This window comes from Nomascus leucogenys, chromosome 2 (assembly GCF_006542625.1).
Source record: "Nomascus leucogenys isolate Asia chromosome 2, Asia_NLE_v1, whole genome shotgun sequence".
Classification (NCBI taxonomy): Eukaryota; Metazoa; Chordata; class Mammalia; order Primates; family Hylobatidae; genus Nomascus; species Nomascus leucogenys.
In genome coordinates, this window is record NC_044382.1 from 147,479,627 (window position 1) to 147,497,089 (window position 17,463).

General features: G+C 43.2%; 1 protein-coding gene across 1 annotated transcript in view; it reads left to right on the forward strand.

The window, feature by feature from the left end:
• Nucleotides 1–2,490: 2,490 nt before the first annotated feature.
• GAN (gigaxonin) overlaps nucleotides 2,491–17,463 on the forward strand; it is a 64,052-nt gene continuing 49,079 nt past the window's right edge. The window contains exon 1 of the mRNA XM_003272472.3: nucleotides 2,491–2,818. Within this exon, the coding sequence (XP_003272520.1) occupies nucleotides 2,502–2,818 (317 nt within the window). The 5' untranslated portion in view covers nucleotides 2,491–2,501. The remainder of the gene's footprint in view (nucleotides 2,819–17,463) is intronic.

Genomic DNA, 17,463 nt, shown 5'->3' on the forward strand with positions numbered 1-17,463 from the left:
ATTTTTTTGAGACAGAGTCTTGCTCTGTCACCCAGGCTGGAGTGCAATGGCGCGATCTCAGCTCACTGCAACGTCTGCCTCCCTGGCTCAAGCGATTCTCCTGCCTCAGCCTCCTGAGCAGTGGGGAATTACAGGTGCCCGCCACCACGCCTGGCTAATTTTTGTATTTTTAGTAGAGACGGTGTTTTACCATGTTGGCCAGCTGGTCTCGAACTTCTGACCTCGTGATCCGCCCATCTCGGCCTCCCAAGAAACATTTATTAAGTCTCTGATATTCAGGTGTTTTTCTTTTTTTTTAATCCCTCCATCCATCCAACATTCAGTTAGCACTATTACGCACCAAGTACTGTGCTTGGCACCTGGAAATCATGCTGAGCTACAATAAACATTGTATAGCAGGTGACGTGGATAAATAAACCCATTATCAAAAGTTTCTTGCTGCAGCAATGTTCAAAATACAGCAACTGCTTGGAGAAAGGAATGTCGGCTGCTCCCAGGGATACTGGGCAGGTATCATGGAGAAGTCCGAGCTGCTTGTCTTGTGTGTTTCTTACCTTTTTAAATATATTTTTCGGCCAGGTGTGGTGGCTCACGCGTGTAATTCCAGCACTTTGGGAGGCCAAGGTGGGCGGATCACAAGGTCAGGAGTTCGAGACCAGCCTGGCCAATACAGTAAAACCCCATCTCTACTAAAGATACAAAAATTAGCCAGGCATGGTGGCACACACCTGTAGTCCCAGCTACTTGGGAGGCTGAGGCAGGAGACCCAGCTGAACATGGGAGGCGGAGGTCACAGTGAGCAGAGATTGCGCCACTGCACTCCAGACTGGGCAATAGAGCGAGACTCCATCTCAAAAAAAAAAAGAAAAGAAAAGAAAAAGAAAATATTTTTCAACATCCACAAAAATATAGAAACAGTACAACGAATCTGCACATCCCCATTAAACATTCACAACAATATAGAGACAGTACAACAAATCTCCGCATCCCCATTACGCGGCTTTAACAATTAGTAACTTGTGGCCACTTTTAACTCATCTACGCTCCCATCTGCTTCCCCATCCCTTTGTTTTGTTTTGAAGCAAATCCTAGGCATCTTTATCATTGCATCCGGAACTCTGAGCTGCATTTACAAAAGGAAGTGGAAATGCATGTTGTCTTCCACAGCCGTCCCCTCCCCATCTATTCTTCTGCCCTGAAAACAGTTAGATATTCGGATTCCTGCCAGTGACTCCAAAGCCTTGGCTGGTTCAGGGTAAATACCCAAGACTTTATTGGAGCCTTTCCGTTGGTTGAAGGACAAGACTGGACTGCTTCAGTGAAAATTCTATCCTGTCTTGACTGGAATGCTGGCCACAATTCTTCTGATCCGGGGTCCTCATAAAATTGCTAATTTTTTAGAGGCTTATGGAGTATCTAACGTTTGCACAAAATGGTAGCTACATTCCACACTCCCACGTGCCCTGAGCACCCTCCAGGGAAACCAGATACTGTGGGGCTTGGCCTGCCCGCTGAGCTGACCCCGCGATCCTTTCTGTCACAGCATTGATCTTCACTGGGTTGGGAGCCTGTCTGAATCTAAACATCTGCCTCTCTACTGCTCACCGCTTCAGCATTTCCTAGCTCTCCCTTAAAGGTAAAAACATGCAGTTACTCAACCAGAATATTTATCCTTGACTCCCTCTCCCTCATAATTTCTTTTAAAACAATCCACTATGTCCACCCCTCCCCCATCACCCTTTCATCCAGGTGCCCATTCCCTTCTCTCAAGTCCTGCAACACCTAAGCATCGATGTGCCTTTAGCACATCCATCCCCGCCTTATTCTCCACGCAGGAGCTGAGTTATCTGCACAAAACCCCCTGCTAAATACGGTACTTCCATGGTTCTTCACCCCTGTAGAAACCAAACTCCTTCCCACACCAAGGAGGCCCTGCAAAATTTAAGGCTTCCTTCGGACTTCCCCAGCTTCATCTGCTAAGTCTCCTTCCTAGCCCGCAACCAAAACCATCTTTTCCGGGTCTGTTTTCTCGGGTTTTTGCGCTCTCACCTGGGCAGCTCCTTTTCTCTCATAAATAAAGCAAGCTACAGCGACTGCGCCCCTACTTCCAAACATCATCTCATGAGTCCAGAACAACACTAAGAATTCGCTCTCATTCTGCAGAAGGAGAAACTGAGGATGGGCACCTTACCCATGGCCACACAGCTAGTAAGTGGAAGAGCTGCAACCAGGATTCAAACTCGCGGCTCCAGAGGCCACAGGCTTAACCACAGAATCCTAACCCGCCCGCACATCCCTCCATCGCGGCAGCGACCTATCTCATGCGTATACACCTTCCGCTGCACCCAGCCGGAGCTGGTCAGGAGGGCGGAGGAAGGAGGCTTCTGATTGGCCGCCTCCAGCAGCGGAGGGGAGACGGCGGGGAGCGACGGTGCGGGGGCGTCGCGGAGAAATGACTTCATGACGCGGCTTCTTAAAGGCGCCGGGCCAGCGCGCCGCGGATGGCACAGGCGCGTTCCGGGGGCTCCAGCTTCTGCTCAGAGCGCAGAGCCGGGCCGGGCGGGCGCGCGCGCGCGGGACTCGGGCGGCTCGAGGGGTCCGGCCGGGCGGTGTCGGGAGCCGGACCCGCCGGCAGAGGAGCGGGCGCCGCGATGGCTGAGGGCAGTGCCGTGTCTGACCCTCAGCACGCCGCGCGTCTGCTGCGAGCGCTCAGCTCTTTCCGCGAGGAGTCTCGCTTCTGCGACGCGCACCTAGTCCTCGACGGGGAGGAGATCCCGGTGCAGAAGAACATCCTGGCGGCGGCCAGCCCCTACATCAGGTGGGGAGGGGGCTACGGCGGGCGGGTGCGGCGGTGCTGCCCGGGGCCGGAGGCGGGGCGGCCGGGCCGGGCGTGGCCCCCAGACCCTGTCCCCTGTCCCCGGCGCCGGGGTCCCCGCGTCACCGTTGGCGCGGCGTCCCTCCCGGCACGCGCCGGAACCCGGCCCCGCTGACCGCGTCCCCCGGGCGGCCTCTGTGGCTTCCAGGCCCGCGCTCCCCACGGGACCCCCGCGTCCCTCGGAGTTGTCTGCGGACCCGGGCCGCGATCCCCCGTCCTGTCCCTCCCGGTTCCCACCGCCGCGGCGAGCGCCCGGCCTCGGAGACCCTGAGGCCCCCAGACGCCGTCCTGGGCCGGCCAGGACACGCACCTGCGAGCTGGGCGAGGCCGCGCCGGGGAAGAGTCGCCTCCTCGCCCAGGCCGGGCCCTCGTTCCCCGCTGAAGTTTGCCAGCCGCTCGCCTCTGAATCCACGCGCGGGGGCTGGGCCGGCGCCGCCAACCCGGCGGGGAGCGCCCTGCCCGCTGGGAGGCCGGACAGACAGCGCCTCGCGGGGTGCGGGCAGAGAAAACCCTTTGGATGTTCTCCTTGGGTTGGTAGTCCGAACCTGCGGGCGAAATTTTTCTCCTTGCCAAACGTGTCTTTTCTGCTCCATTCTGGTGACTGCTTAAAAGAAGAGTTACGCGTTGAAGTAAACTGTAGCGAATTCTCAGGATGCTGTTACAACCCGAGGACCGTGAGAGCCTTGCGACTAAGGGCATTTTAATGCTTTCGTAAAGCAAAGCTTAACCTGATTTGCCAGCTCAACTAACCAGGTTAATTAAAAGGTTAATAAGACAGTGCTTATACAAGTGTATCAGATCTTGCAGGAGGCTATTTTTTCTTTTAGCAACCTTCTTGCAAACTAGGTTGCTGTTTTAATAAAAGGGAAGGGGGGAATGCTAAAAACTGGAGAAACTGCCCAGTAAGCTGGTTAAATATAGGCTAGTGGTAGAGAATATCACTACCATTGACAGGTCAGAAAAAGCAAAATGATGTGTATTCTTTGCGCTTTGTCCCAGCAAAACCACCATACACGCTATACTTTAACCCTTGCATTGGGGAGACATTTATGCTAACTTAGAAGCAGTCGAAATGCTCTTTTAACTTCTGGTTTCTCCTGGATTTGTTTCGTAAATACATTTGAGCTCTTTGGCGGTGGGGTGTGTGGAGGGGTGGGGGGGGGGCGCGGGGCAGCAGTAGGGGCTGGGGTATCATCGTTAGTACAGAATTTGGATTGCTAATATGACAGACAGCTTCTAGCTGGCAGTTCCGAGGTTTGAGCAACCCATCTCAAATTGGACTCAGCAGACCAAAGTCTTCCGTGTTTGGGAAAATGCTGAAGAAAACTACTTTAGATGCATTATTGTTATAGTTCTTTAAATGTCATCCGTTTGGCTTAAAAGAAGTAAATTGCAAATCGCGGAATCCTTGCTTGCTATCCTTGTTCATTTTTCTCCATAGCACTTAACACTATGATGTACCCCATATTTTACACATTTACTTTGGTGGTCTTTCCCAACCACAGTGTGAGCTCAGTGAGGTCATGGTGTTTTGTTTTGTTTTTTTTGAGACGGAGTTTCACTCTTTAGCCCAGGCTGGAGTGCAGTGGCGTGATCTCGGCGCACTGCAACCTCCGCGTTCCAGTTTCAAGCGATTCTTCTGCCTCAGCCTCCCGAGTAGTTGGGATTACAAGCGCCCGCCACCGAGCCCGGATAATTTTTGTATTTTTAGTAGAGACGGGGTTTTACCATGTTGGCCAGGCTGGTCTCGTACTCCTGACCTCGTGATCTGCCCGCCTCGGCCTCCCAAAGTGCTGGGATTACAGGCGTGAGGCACGGCGCCTGGCGGCGTTTTCTTTTATTCACTGCTTTACTCTTTGCACCCAGAAAGAACAATGCCTATCAGTTAATGTGTTGAATGAAAGACTGCCTTTCTTTCTACCACGGCAAATTTGGACGTTAGAAAATTGGCTCCATTACATTTTCGTAGTAGACAGACACGCAATCATACCTAATTGAGAAACGCACTGGATTCAGAGTTTGAAGACCGGTTTTATGCTTCCAGCTTTTACTCATATTAGCTGTGAGTTGCTGATAGATGACAAGGCTTCAGCTCACTAATCTGATGAATGAGGGATAAAAATGAGTCTTCTCATTTAATCACACCTGTGAAGAAATATGTAATAGTGTTTTGACACCTCATAGGTCTGTTCCTATGTCTTCAAAGGTAGTACCCGTTGCATTAGGAAATATCTCTAGTCCGGTTCTTTCGCTTTCTAAATAAGAAAATAGGGGCTCAGTGGACATTAGTGACTTCTGTTATGAGGTTATTAGTACTTAATGGTTGAACTAGGATTAGACTCCAAATTAATTGCGCCTAGCCTCCTTCCTACTCTTACCCTACCACGTTAGAGCATTACTTGTGTTTCACTGTTCTCTTTGTGTAAACTCTACTGTTAGCTGGCTTACAATATCTTATAATTAAATTGTTTACCAAGCACTTTTACATACTGTCTCATTTTGGTTTCCATTTTCAATCATCTTTAAAGGCAAGGCAGAATTTTTTTTTACATTTTGTGGATAAACATGAATCAGTCAATATGTGTTTCAGCAGTGACAGATTAATTGCTTTAAGTTTATTTGGCTATTGAAGTGATAGAGTGTCTTGGGATTTTTTTTTTTAATTATCAATTTCAAAGCTGTTTCAAAGTAATTTGATGAATCTGTATCACTAACTAGAAAGAAATTTGTTAATTTTTTATTTTTACTGGTAATTTTAATACCAGTAATAGTGGGCTTTTATAATGTATTTGTTTTGTTTGAATAGCACTTTAGAGAATTATATTGAAACAAAATGTATTTATGTATTCTAGAACTTGATGTTTCTTATCTTTCCCTTTTTAAACTTAAGCATTTAAATCTGTGATATCATTAATCTGTGAATTGGATGTTCAAACGTTTGGTAATCTCTGAAGTTTTATAAAATTCTGATTTTGTCTATTGTCTGTGTTTGGCCTAGTGTTGGTAACTGTCATAAGTGGTTGTGTGATTCTGTGGTTTAGAAGCAATGTTATGGCCTGGCATGGTTGCTCACACCTGTAATCCTAGCACTGTGAAAGGTGGAGGTGGGAGGATCATTTGAGGCCAGGAGTTCAAGACTAGCCTGGGCAACATACTGAGACCCAGTCTGTACAATAATAAATCATGTATATGAAAAATGGGAGCAGTATTGTCTTTTGTTTACGATGTGCCCAACAAAGGGAGCCAGTCCAACTCTGTCACACTGGGAATTAAAGTAACTTGTTTGGCATACTTTCTACTTAATATAGAAAAGTCTCTTGACTTATTGTTTAATGTTTTACTCTGCTTTATCTTTGGTCTAGCTCTTGTTTTTCCTGCTGACACCCTTAGCAATCATACCATATTAGAAATATTTTAAATATAAAAGGAAAAAGCCAGAAAACTCAACTTTGGCAGCACACCCTCATGATCAGCTCAGAGAGGACTGGCATTCCCGGGTTATGTAGAGAGAGCATGTGTCATGCAGACCTAGGGTGCAGCTGCTCCAGGAAGGAGGCAGGGCCTCCTGCGGTCCCTCAGCTCAGTAAATGGCGTGCATGCCCCTTTCCCAGCATGCTCCTTTCCCAAAGCTTTTCCTCCTTTTGGTTCCTAGGTGAAATTTTCTCTTTGGTTTGTTGGGGAAACTAAACCTAAAAGTAGTTGACAGGCTGGGCACAGTGGCTCATGGCTGTAATTACAGCACTTCGGGAGGCTGAGGCGGGAGGATCCCTTGACCCCGGGAGTTCCAGGATGCAGTGAGCTATGACTACCACTGCAGTGCAGCGTGCCCGGGCGACAGAGCGAGACCCTGTCTCTTAAATTAAAAAAAAAAATATATATATATATATATGTATATATATATATAATTTGTATATATATATATATGTATATATATATATACATATTATATATATATATATATATATAGCTAACAACCTTTATAAGAATGGCAAAACTGAATTCATAGTCATAAGCACCCACAGAGCCTTTTCTTTCTCAGCAACTCTGAGACCTTCTGGGGAAAGCTCCCTGGGGCTTGCAGGAAATTTATTTTTCTTTGGAATATTACAGTTTGCTCTGCTTCATGTCTGAGGCTCTTCCGATTCTGGCACAGTCCCATTGATCTGATGCAAAGTTCAGACCCATTTCTCTCCTGAGCTGTGGTTCTTGGTGAGTAATGTATATGAAAAGGATTTGAAAATGAACTGCTATGTGCTTCTGCAGTGACATTATGGTAGCTGTGTACAGGTTTCCAGTCCTGTGTTCACTTGTAAAATTCAGGGTTTTCTGGAGACCTATTGCAACAAAAGTTTGTTTAGCTCTCAGTCCTGGAGATAAAATGAAAAAAAGATTCCTAAGATTTTTAGATCTTTTCATGAGTCAGCTAAGAATGTAAGTGGCTTTTCCTCCCCCCACCCCCCCCCCGCCTTATTTTTTGAGAGAAGGCAGGTCTAGTGAGGACAGAATGAGACATAGGGCCTCAAATGCAGCCTAGGTCATCATGAGCAACTTTTCTGGGCTCTAGCTTCCTTATCTGTGAAGTGAGGTGGTTGGGCTACATGGACAGCAAATCCCCTTTAAGTCTAAGTTATGTAGCTCTATGCTATTTTTGTTTTGCCTCGTGTGTATGTGTTGTGAGGAGGAGGACCTGTTTCTGTTTTTATAGCTTTATTGTATCAGTTAAAGTTTTGTTTTATGTTAATGTTAAAGCATTTCCCTCCCCGTCGTTCAGGACTTTATTGGGTATTCTGTTGTATAAATCCAGGCCTGTAGAGTTGTATCACAACAAGCATTTATTTTATGCTGTTAATCTGGATATGTTCCAAGGCCTAATTATTGATGAGCCTGTTTTGCCATTTAAATATAAAGTTTGACTCATAGATGATGCTGATGAAACTACTTAAGGAGACTAATATGATCTCTGTAGGAGGTCCAGGTTTCATAGTAACATAGACATTATTTTTTGAATATCTAAAACACTGTAGTTTAATGTCACATGGGCACTAAAGTCCGTGAGTACTATGTGGTGTGTACAGAGCCTGCTTTTCATCCCTACTTTACTTTTCTTGATTAATTTATGTGAATAACTGCATAGCCTCTTATTAGGTTCTTTGCTTCCCTGTTAATGCTGAGAATACACTCCCGAGGCAGCAGCATCCACTAAGTGTTCCCTGGTAATGAGAGTCTGGCTGTGAAGCAAAGTGATTTCCCAGTAATGCTCGGTTGATAATGTTTTGCTTTCTTTACAATATTTTCATAATCTTTTCTCCACTTGTGCTTCGAGTTTATAGTCTTCCATAGCAGCTCCCGAATGATTGTCATAAGGATCTTGAATAGTGGTTGTAGGCTGTGAAGTTTCGTAGTGCTCAGGGGTTCGGTTAGAAGCTCCAGTTTCTGAGAGTCTTTTCAAATCCTGAGCACTCTTTAAATCAAATTGACATTACCTATTCCTTGTACTCTTATGGCGATGGAAAATAAGCTGGGCCTGAGTCTTTTTTAAGGGATCTAGACTTTGTTTTTATCTACTTACTATAAGGCGTTCCTAACAACTGCTCAGAAGATGAAATTTGTCCAGAAGGTCTTGATAGTTAAATGGTTCTCAATGATTTTCCTTTTCTTTTTTTTTTCCTTTTTTCTTTTTTGTAATCACAACCTTGTTTGATTAAACCCTAGTCTTACTGAGTTTTCCAAAAGTGATAATAACTATGTTCAGTTTCAGAAGATCAAAGACATGTTTTATCCAGGCTTGTAAGGAAACTAAGCACTTGTAAATTTCAGTTTAACACAGATTACTCATGTCAGTTTAAAGATATTTGTTTATTTTGTATAACACAGTGGTTGCCACTATTAGTAGCACTAGATGTTCTAATTCTGGAGAGGTTTTTGGAAGGTTTCAAATGATGAAACAAATCAATAAAATTCTTGTTAGACCAGTGACTCTAGCATAAAGGGAAGTGTGGGGTGTTCAGATTTATCGTAGAACTTTCCTGGGGATTGTTATTATGAGTAATAGTAATGTGATAGAAGTAAAACCTAGCTCTGGTTAATTTCTCTGGTAGGTAAGTCCTCACTCTTTTACCTATACTGTTTTTGCTTCTGCCTCTTCGTATAGTTTGCATTTTCTCCTGTGACGTCTCCTTCAATGTTCTTAAATTAGTTTTTGTTATATAATTTAGGATTGAAGTAAAATGCTCTTCCACATAGAAACTCTGGTTCCTTAGGATTTATATTTGGATGATATAGACTAAGCATCCAGTTTTCAAAACCGCCTTATCCATTGTTTAAAGTGTTAACGAGTTCTTATGATATCAAAGTGGGACTTAAAATCTATTTATAATTTGTAAGGAAAACATAATTAGGACAAATAAGGGTTCATTTGGTCTATGAGTGCCATGCAGTAAGTTCTTCACAGGGTTGCATCATCCTTCCGAAAGATACTAGACTATCATTTTGTGTACTAAAGCTGTAATATAAATGAATGATTTGTGAGTTTGAATTCTGGGTTAAGGGTGGAGATGCGGGGGTGTGGGGTGTGACAAGTGGCAGGCTATGGTTGCGACCTTGCATTTGAGTGCTTCCCATGGGTTCTCTTCCTCCTAAACCACAATGAATCCAAAGAAGGAAGGAAATCAAAGGCTCAGGTAAAGGTGGCAGCTCTGGCTCTGTGGAGGATAAAGATTCTATGTCCATCTAGATGGCCCGACACTCTGCCAGAGTTCCTGATCCTGGTGCTCGGAAGAGCAGAGTTAAATCATCTTCCTAAGTACTTAGGGCCAAAGAGTGACTTAGCCATAGAATGATGGTCAGATGTTTGCTGCATCCATTTCTCCCTGGGAATAAATGGTGAATGCCCTAATTTCTCATAAAATTATTACAGAAATACTACAAAGTAGAAATACGTAGTACTTTGCCATTTGCTATTATAGTGAAGGGATTTGGACTTTTCCTCTGTTCAAATAAGTTAGAAAAATGGAATACTTAGGGAAAATAAGATCTTGGTGAAATATTTTGTTAGTTATCTCCAGTGTTCACCACATGCACAGGAGTTAAGACATCTCAGCAGTGGCTAGGTACTAGCAAGATGGTGGCAACCAACTGGCAAGGCATTTGCCCTTCTGGAGCCTCCATTTCAGTAGAGGAAGGCCTAGAGGCCCAATGTGTATCATAAATGGAAGATAGGAGGACTAGTTTTTAAAGTTGACTGTTGAATAATGGAATATAGACCAATTAAATATCTTTGGGGTTTTTTTGGATTTGAGTTTTTATAGAAACGTAAATGTATGTTTTTGGTCGTAGATATTTTGTGGTTCTCTCAACTACAAAGTGTTTATGTTTTTAAGAACAATTTTAAAGACCATTTGATGCTTGTGATTTTTATGGTAACATATTAATATGAGTAGATATATTTTGAAACATAGTTTTATGGTCCTATTAGCTTTCATCAGTAACCAATTGCCTACACCTCTGAATAATAGTAAATGGTTTAGTGTTACTGAGCTCAAAATATTTGCACTTTTGTCACTTAAATTGTTTATATTGATCAGTCCCTGAATTGTAAGAAACTTCATACTGAAACCTCACATTTAGGCTGTGAGTTTGATATGAGTCTTTTCTAACCCACAGAGAACATTCACTAGAAAGGAAGCCAGAAATTTAAGGACAGTGGGATTTTGAAGGACAATGAAAATCCTTAGAAAAGTCCCTGATATTCGTGTTTGCCATTCTCCTCTCCATGCCACAGCCGCCAGTCTACTTCAGTGATGGAGCTGGAGGCCAGCAGGACCCACTGGTTAATTGTATAGTCTTCCATTTGGTTAGTCAAAGGAATAGTTTCCCACAACTTCTAGCTTCTCTTCTTACATGAAAGTTGGTACAGGGATTTGACACTTAAAATAACAGATAAGAGACTTCTCTCGGGGTTTTTGGTGGGTTGGTTTGTTCTCCTGCTTGGCCTCCTTAACAGCTACTGTCTTGCGCGACCAAAGCTATCAACTTTGTTCTCCGCTTAAAAATTACAACCCCTGCTGTTGGTAGGAAAGGAATAGACATCTCATTTTTATCACCCCCTGAGTGGGGTGCATGAGCAAAAGAGGTTACCATTTCCTTTATTTACAGGCTTCTTTCATAGTGATCAGAAAAGGGGTTATGAAAATATTCACCGTCATCATAAGTCTTGGGACATTCTTAAGAAATGTCGTCACTGCCTTAACCCATATGCTGTGGGGTTGTGTTTACCAATAATAGATTACAGTTCAAGAATTAGCATTGTCTAAAGTTATTGAGATATACTGTGTATTGTTTCTTCACAGATACATTTCACAGTAAAGGGACGTTCTATGTAATTAGGGTGTTGTTTAGGGAGTTGATTACAGGTTTAGTCGTTCAACACATACACAGGAGATAACTCAGGACATGTCAACAGCAGCTGTGTACTAGCAAGATGGTGGCAACCAACTGGCAAGGCCACTGTCCTCCTGGAGCCTCCATTTCAGTCATTTACGGAGGATTGCGCCCTCCGGGACTGCGTCCTCTTGTTCTGCCTGCCATTGGAGCATTGTATTCAGTGGTCTCCCACAAAGAGTATCAAAACTAACACAGTATGTGGAGACCTATGTCAGTCTATTTTTTTTTCTGTCTCTGTGGGGCTGGAGAAGAAAATAAACATAAAACTAAAGATTTAAAGATTATTTTTTATTTCACTTAGTTTTTTTTTTACAACATCCTTGTGTTGTGGGTAGTTTCAGAATCTCAGGAATGAGCAGAGAATAGATTTGCTGTGTTTTATCAGAGGAGAAACTTCTGATAGTCTGCCCTAAAAGAATTTAATTGGCTGATGTGACCATTTATTATTATAGTGTTACCCCAATTAATCCCATTTACAGAAACGACTTTCTTTAAGTAGAGAACATCAGTTGTTGGCTAAGCCTCTCTAGTATGCCCGTTTGTTCATTGACCTTTCTAGACGAGGTGCCAGCATCCATGGGGGCTACCTGGGGAGGTGAGCAGTAAAGAGGTCTAATTACAGAGCTATATGAGTTTGCCGAAGGAAGTCCATATAGGATGGGCATGGCTGCTGCTGTGGCCTGGGTGACGGGATCCCTGCTCCGAGGTGGTGCCATTGAAACTGAGATCTGAGGGAGGAGGAGACCTAGGCATGAGAAGAGCAGGGGGACGCACCAGGACCAGGGGTGGCACCAGGACCAGGTCAGGCCTCTCTGGGAACAGAACACCGCATACCTGGAGATGGTGAGCAAAGGGTGGGATGGCATCGACAACATATTAGAGGCTGGGAAGGCCTGTGGTCCCTGAGTTAGAGCTGGCGTTTAGACTGCTTCCAAAGAAGATGAAATTTCTGCTGCCATGCTGTGTATTGGGAGCTGGCTGGGGAGGTGATAGGGTATGAGAAAGGGACAAAAAAGCAATTTGTGGCATAGTTGAGTCTGATAGAGATTTTAGGCTTTATCTTAGGGGCTATGGATGGGCAGTGATATATTTTAAAAGAGGAATATAGCATCTTGTTTGTATATTGTTTTAAAGTCACTCCAATGCAGTGCTGCTGGGTGTGCTCTATAAAAGCCAAGAGTGGAACCAGCGGCCATTTCAGCAGGTGCTGCAGTTGTTCAGATGGCAAGTGGGATGCCCTGGGCCAGGGTTTGGCAGTGGAGGCGGACACAGCAGCTGGATTACAGACATTTGGCACCAGGACACGTTGATAAGGAAAAGGGCAGACCAGGGATGACTTGCAGCCAGGGATGACTCCCAGGCATGCTGTCGGCTTCTTCATCGTCACCAACAGATGATGTTCATCACACTTACAGTGGGCATTAAAGTCAGGACAGTTTAGTAAGATTAGTGAAATACAGAGCTTACTCTCAAGTTTTACAGCTTAGTTGTGAAAAAACAAAGTATAGAACAAAAGCTATTTTAATTTTACAGATACTTCTAGCTGTAGGAATTGCAAAGGGAAGAACTACTTGGGCGAACACATATGGAGGAAATGGTATTTGAACAAAGCCTTGGAGAGGATGAGTAGGAGTTGGGTGGGTGAAAGGGGACAGCAGGGCCATTGAGGCAGAACAAAGGTTAAATGCAGGAACATCAGACATGTGTTCAGGGTAGTGAATAGGAACAGTGGCTGGGAGGAAGGTAAGACATTCTAGCATGCCAGGTTATTGGTTTAGATTTTTACTTTATCTTCAGTTGGTAATCATTAAAGACTAGTACTATGCTGAAGCCCTACTTTAAGAAGGTATTTAGTTGCTGTGTATCTACAGGACCAGGAAGGGATGACCATGGAGCTACTAGACCAATTGAGAGCAGCGCACTGGGGCAGTGTCCTAGGCACCAAGGTGGCAGTGGGTCTCCAGAATTCGGGAGGAAATCAACTGGATGCTAATTGAACATGAGAACTAAGAATGAAGAAAAAAGAAGAGATAACATGTTTTGAGCCTGGCTGCCTAGGGAAAGTGGGGAAGATAACAGTCTGTCTTAGATATGTTGAATTTGAATTAACATTTAAACACCTTAATTATATTCTAGTGCTTGACAGCTCTGCAGAGTACTTCACCTGTCTATGAAATTGTTTTGCTTTCTGCATGTGTTTCTTGTCTCTCTGCCTTTCTTGACTTCCTACTCTTGCCTGGCAGATAATTTCATATTCATCCTTCAAGACCTGGTTCAACTATCCCTTTCTCTGTAAGATTTTTCCAACTCTGCCAAGTAATCATTCCCTCCAGCAGGCTCCTTTAGTTCATGATGTGTGCCTTCAGCAAGGCGTGCATCATCGCCTCATTTAGTGTGGAAAACCAGTAGACATATGGACTGGGTAATTTTAAAGCCCATCATCTTTTATGTCCAGGGCCGGGGCACTCAATCCGTAAGTAGAACTTTCATACGTAAGATAATTGAGTTGGCTGGGCGCCGTGGCTCAAGCCACTTTGGGAGGCCGAAGCGGGCAGATCACCCGAGGTCGGGAGTTTGAGACTAGCCTGACCAACGTGGAGAAACACCATCTCTACTAAAAATCCAAAAGAAAAAAAAAATTAGCCGGGCGTGGTGGCACATGTCTGTAATTCCAGCTACTCGGGAGGCTGAGGCAGGAGAATTGTTTGAACCCGGGTGGCAGAGGTTGCGATGAGCTGAGATCGCGCCATTGCACTCTAGCCTGGGCAACAAAAGTGAAACTCCATCTCAAAAAGAAAAAAAAAGATAATTGAGTTGTCTGTGATCTGTATGTACAGTCAGCATTGCTTAATGACACCAATACGTTCTGAGAAATACATCATTGGGCAATTTTGTCATTGTTCGAATATCACAGAGTGTACAACCTAGAGGGTTGTACTACCCACCTAGACTATCTGGTGTAGTCTGTTGCTCCTAGGCCACAGACCTATACAGCATGTGACTGTACTGAACACTGTAGGCAGTTATAACACAGCGGTAAGTATATTTGTATCTAAACATCGAAAAGCCACAGTAAAAATATGGTATGATAATCTTACGGGACCACTGTTGTATATGCTGTCCATCACGGACTGAAACGTTGTTACATGCTACATGACTGTGCTGCCGAAAAAGTAAAAGGTCAGAGTTCAGGATGCTGAATATACTACTTCCAAGTAAGGTTGAACTTTCTGCCATAGCATTTTACTATGTAGCTGAATACATTTGTGGGGTAGGGCAAAGGGACAGAATCAACCATTTTGCACCAGAGTTTAGAGTCTTAGTTTTGGACTGTTTTAGATGGCATGGTCAGCTCCCACGAATTCAATTTCTGATGCCAAGAAAGCTGAGAGAAGAAGAGACCGAATTCTTTATTCAGAAAGAGTAGCTCTGATGAGAGAGCGTTTTGTCCCAACATGACTAAAGAATTAATTGAGAAGCATTCATTTCCTTGACAACATTTTGGAAGGCATTTTCAGCTTGAAGTTGTTTGGAGAAGTTTATAGCAGTGGATTATAAATTAAGGAGGCGCCAGAAGCAAAAAGGTGGTTTTTTTTTAAGACGGAACTTAAAGATGCTAACGGGAAGTTCATCCTGGAGCTGCCTCTCATTTATTAAAGGGAACTGGAGGGGTGTGCTGGAGGCTGTAGTTTTTGTTTCCCCTACTACACTATCTCCTTTCCTAAAAAAGGAAAAAGGGGGCAGTCTCTTAACGTTCACTTAATGCTTCGGTTTGAACTACACAAAAAAGACAAGTACAAAGACAATAATAAATTCACATAAATTGCTGCTTTCCTTTTGGATTTATTTAGGAGGCCTACTTTCCTTGAGAAGGCATAAAATCTTCCTTGTAACTCTCTGCATTGGGAAAGAGAAAATGGAAAGTGAGTAGAAACATGAACTTGCTTCTGAAATACGGAGCTCCTATAGTGTTCAAAGTGCCGCTTGTGTACTGTAGCAAAAAAGAACCAGATAAGCCAGTTTTTAATTAGGTAGGGGAAACTTGTAAGAGTGCTCCCCAAAGTGAAGGGGCTTTTTTTTGAGATGCTCATTTGCATGGGGGTCTTAAGGTTACACAGAAAGAGCCTCTTAATAGTCTCTGAAATAGAATACCGAAGTAGAAAATCTAGAACTGTTTGACAGGTTGTGGCACGAATGCCTTTCTTTTATGTACCTTTCCAAAAGGTCAGGGTGTGACCAGAACAAGGAATCAGACTTGTTTCATTGAAGCAGAATTTCTTGGCTTCACAAGTTGCTGCATCATCGTTTTAATCATCTTTGAACTCTTAAAATTTTAACATGCATTTTCAAACCTTGTCTTTTAAGAGATAAATTTTATTGACTGCTTTACTTTCAAAATTGAACTAGATTTAAATTTTAAAAATCTATTCTATACACCCAAAAAATTGGGAAATTACATTGGAGCTTAATTTATGTTGCCCTCAATTTCTGGTTCTGAACAGTGTACTTAATGTATAGTTACAGCTGAAGTAGTTGAAATCTATATTTACATATTATTGACAGTTCATGTTTTTACTTGAATTCATTTCACTCTCTCTCATATCTCAATGTAATGCCCATAGTTGTCATTTTTAATAGCTGTTATTACATCATATTATTATTTCATATTCTGTGGTTCAGAAATGTCATTCTTTTTGTCATTTAATTTGCAGGGTTTTTTCTTCTGAATGATGACACCATAAACAAATTAGAAAAAGAGTTTGGGTTCTTTCTGTATTTTTTGTGAGTACAGGTAAACCTACTTTGGAGACTATATCCGAGGTCTGAAGATAGAAACAGATTTGTTATTTGTTATATGAAGCCAGGTTACTGTCCAGGAAAACTGTCTTATGTAAAGACCCTACCAATGTGTATCTTACTTATTTTTTTTTTTTAGATCTATCACCATTTTTTTTAGATCTGTCACCATTACTTCATCACTTTTGGAAATGATTTCTCAAAAATTGTTACTTCACGTATCGTTAGTCTGGATTTTAAAATGTTGTGTGTTTGCTCTTGTAAAAATATTCAGAGCAGGGATTGGCAGACTTTTTCTCTGAAGGGTTAGAAGTAATTTTGTGCTTTGTAAGCCACATGTGGTCTTGGTCACATATTCTTCTTTGTTTTTGTTTTAACAACCTTTTAAAAATATAACAACCATTTCTATCTCCATGGCTAAACAGGCAGCAGGTTGTAATTTGTCACCCTTTCATTTACAGTATTAGATGTTTAAAAATCTGGGCATAAAATCTTTTAACTCTGAAGATCATGTTTAAAATGCTAATTAGACCTAATGATGATTTACTTGCCAATTTTCTGTAGAGCAAAGATTGATAGTCAAGGCCTGTCCTCCCTGACTCTCTCATCTCATGTTCCCCCACCCTTTTTCTCCTGTTGTTTATTCTCTTCCTTCTCCTCTATTTTTTTTTTTCCTTCTCTCTTGGCTTCTTTGCCCCAGAAGAAAAGTCTGCTCGTCTTTTCCAATGCCTGGCATGTAGGAGATGTGTAAATGTCGCATAAATGCATCTGTTAAAAGCAAACAGAGGAAGCATAGATTCATTCAGGGCAACTGGAATCAGTGTTCCTGGGTTGCAGCCCTCAAATGTGGCCAAATAAACTCTCTACTTATATTGGAAAAAAAGAAAAAAAGCAAACAGACTACATCCTCTTCTAACAAGTGCATAATTTCCCTGACCTTGCAACCAGGCTTCTTGAAAGAAAAGTATCTCTTTATCTTGTGTACAGTCTCAGCTCCTGGTTTTTGTTCAGTCTGCAGTTAGGCTCATGTCTTACCACTCCATCAAAACTGTTCTTTAAAAAATTGCAATGTATAATTGCCAAATCAAGTGAAAACTTAAGTGTTTATCTTGACCTGTCTGCTGTATTTATCAGATCATTTTTTTGATACTTGGTCTCTCCAGGCTTCTCTGGCACCTTTTGTCCCATGTTCCCCACAGCCTGCTTTTATGGCTCTCCTCCCCATCTGTCCCTATACCTTGATTAGGCATAGGATTCCATCCTTACCCTGCACTCTCTCCCACGGTGATCTCATCTACCCCAGAGAAGCTACTGCCTTGACCTCTTTCCTGAGCCCCAGACCCACTGAT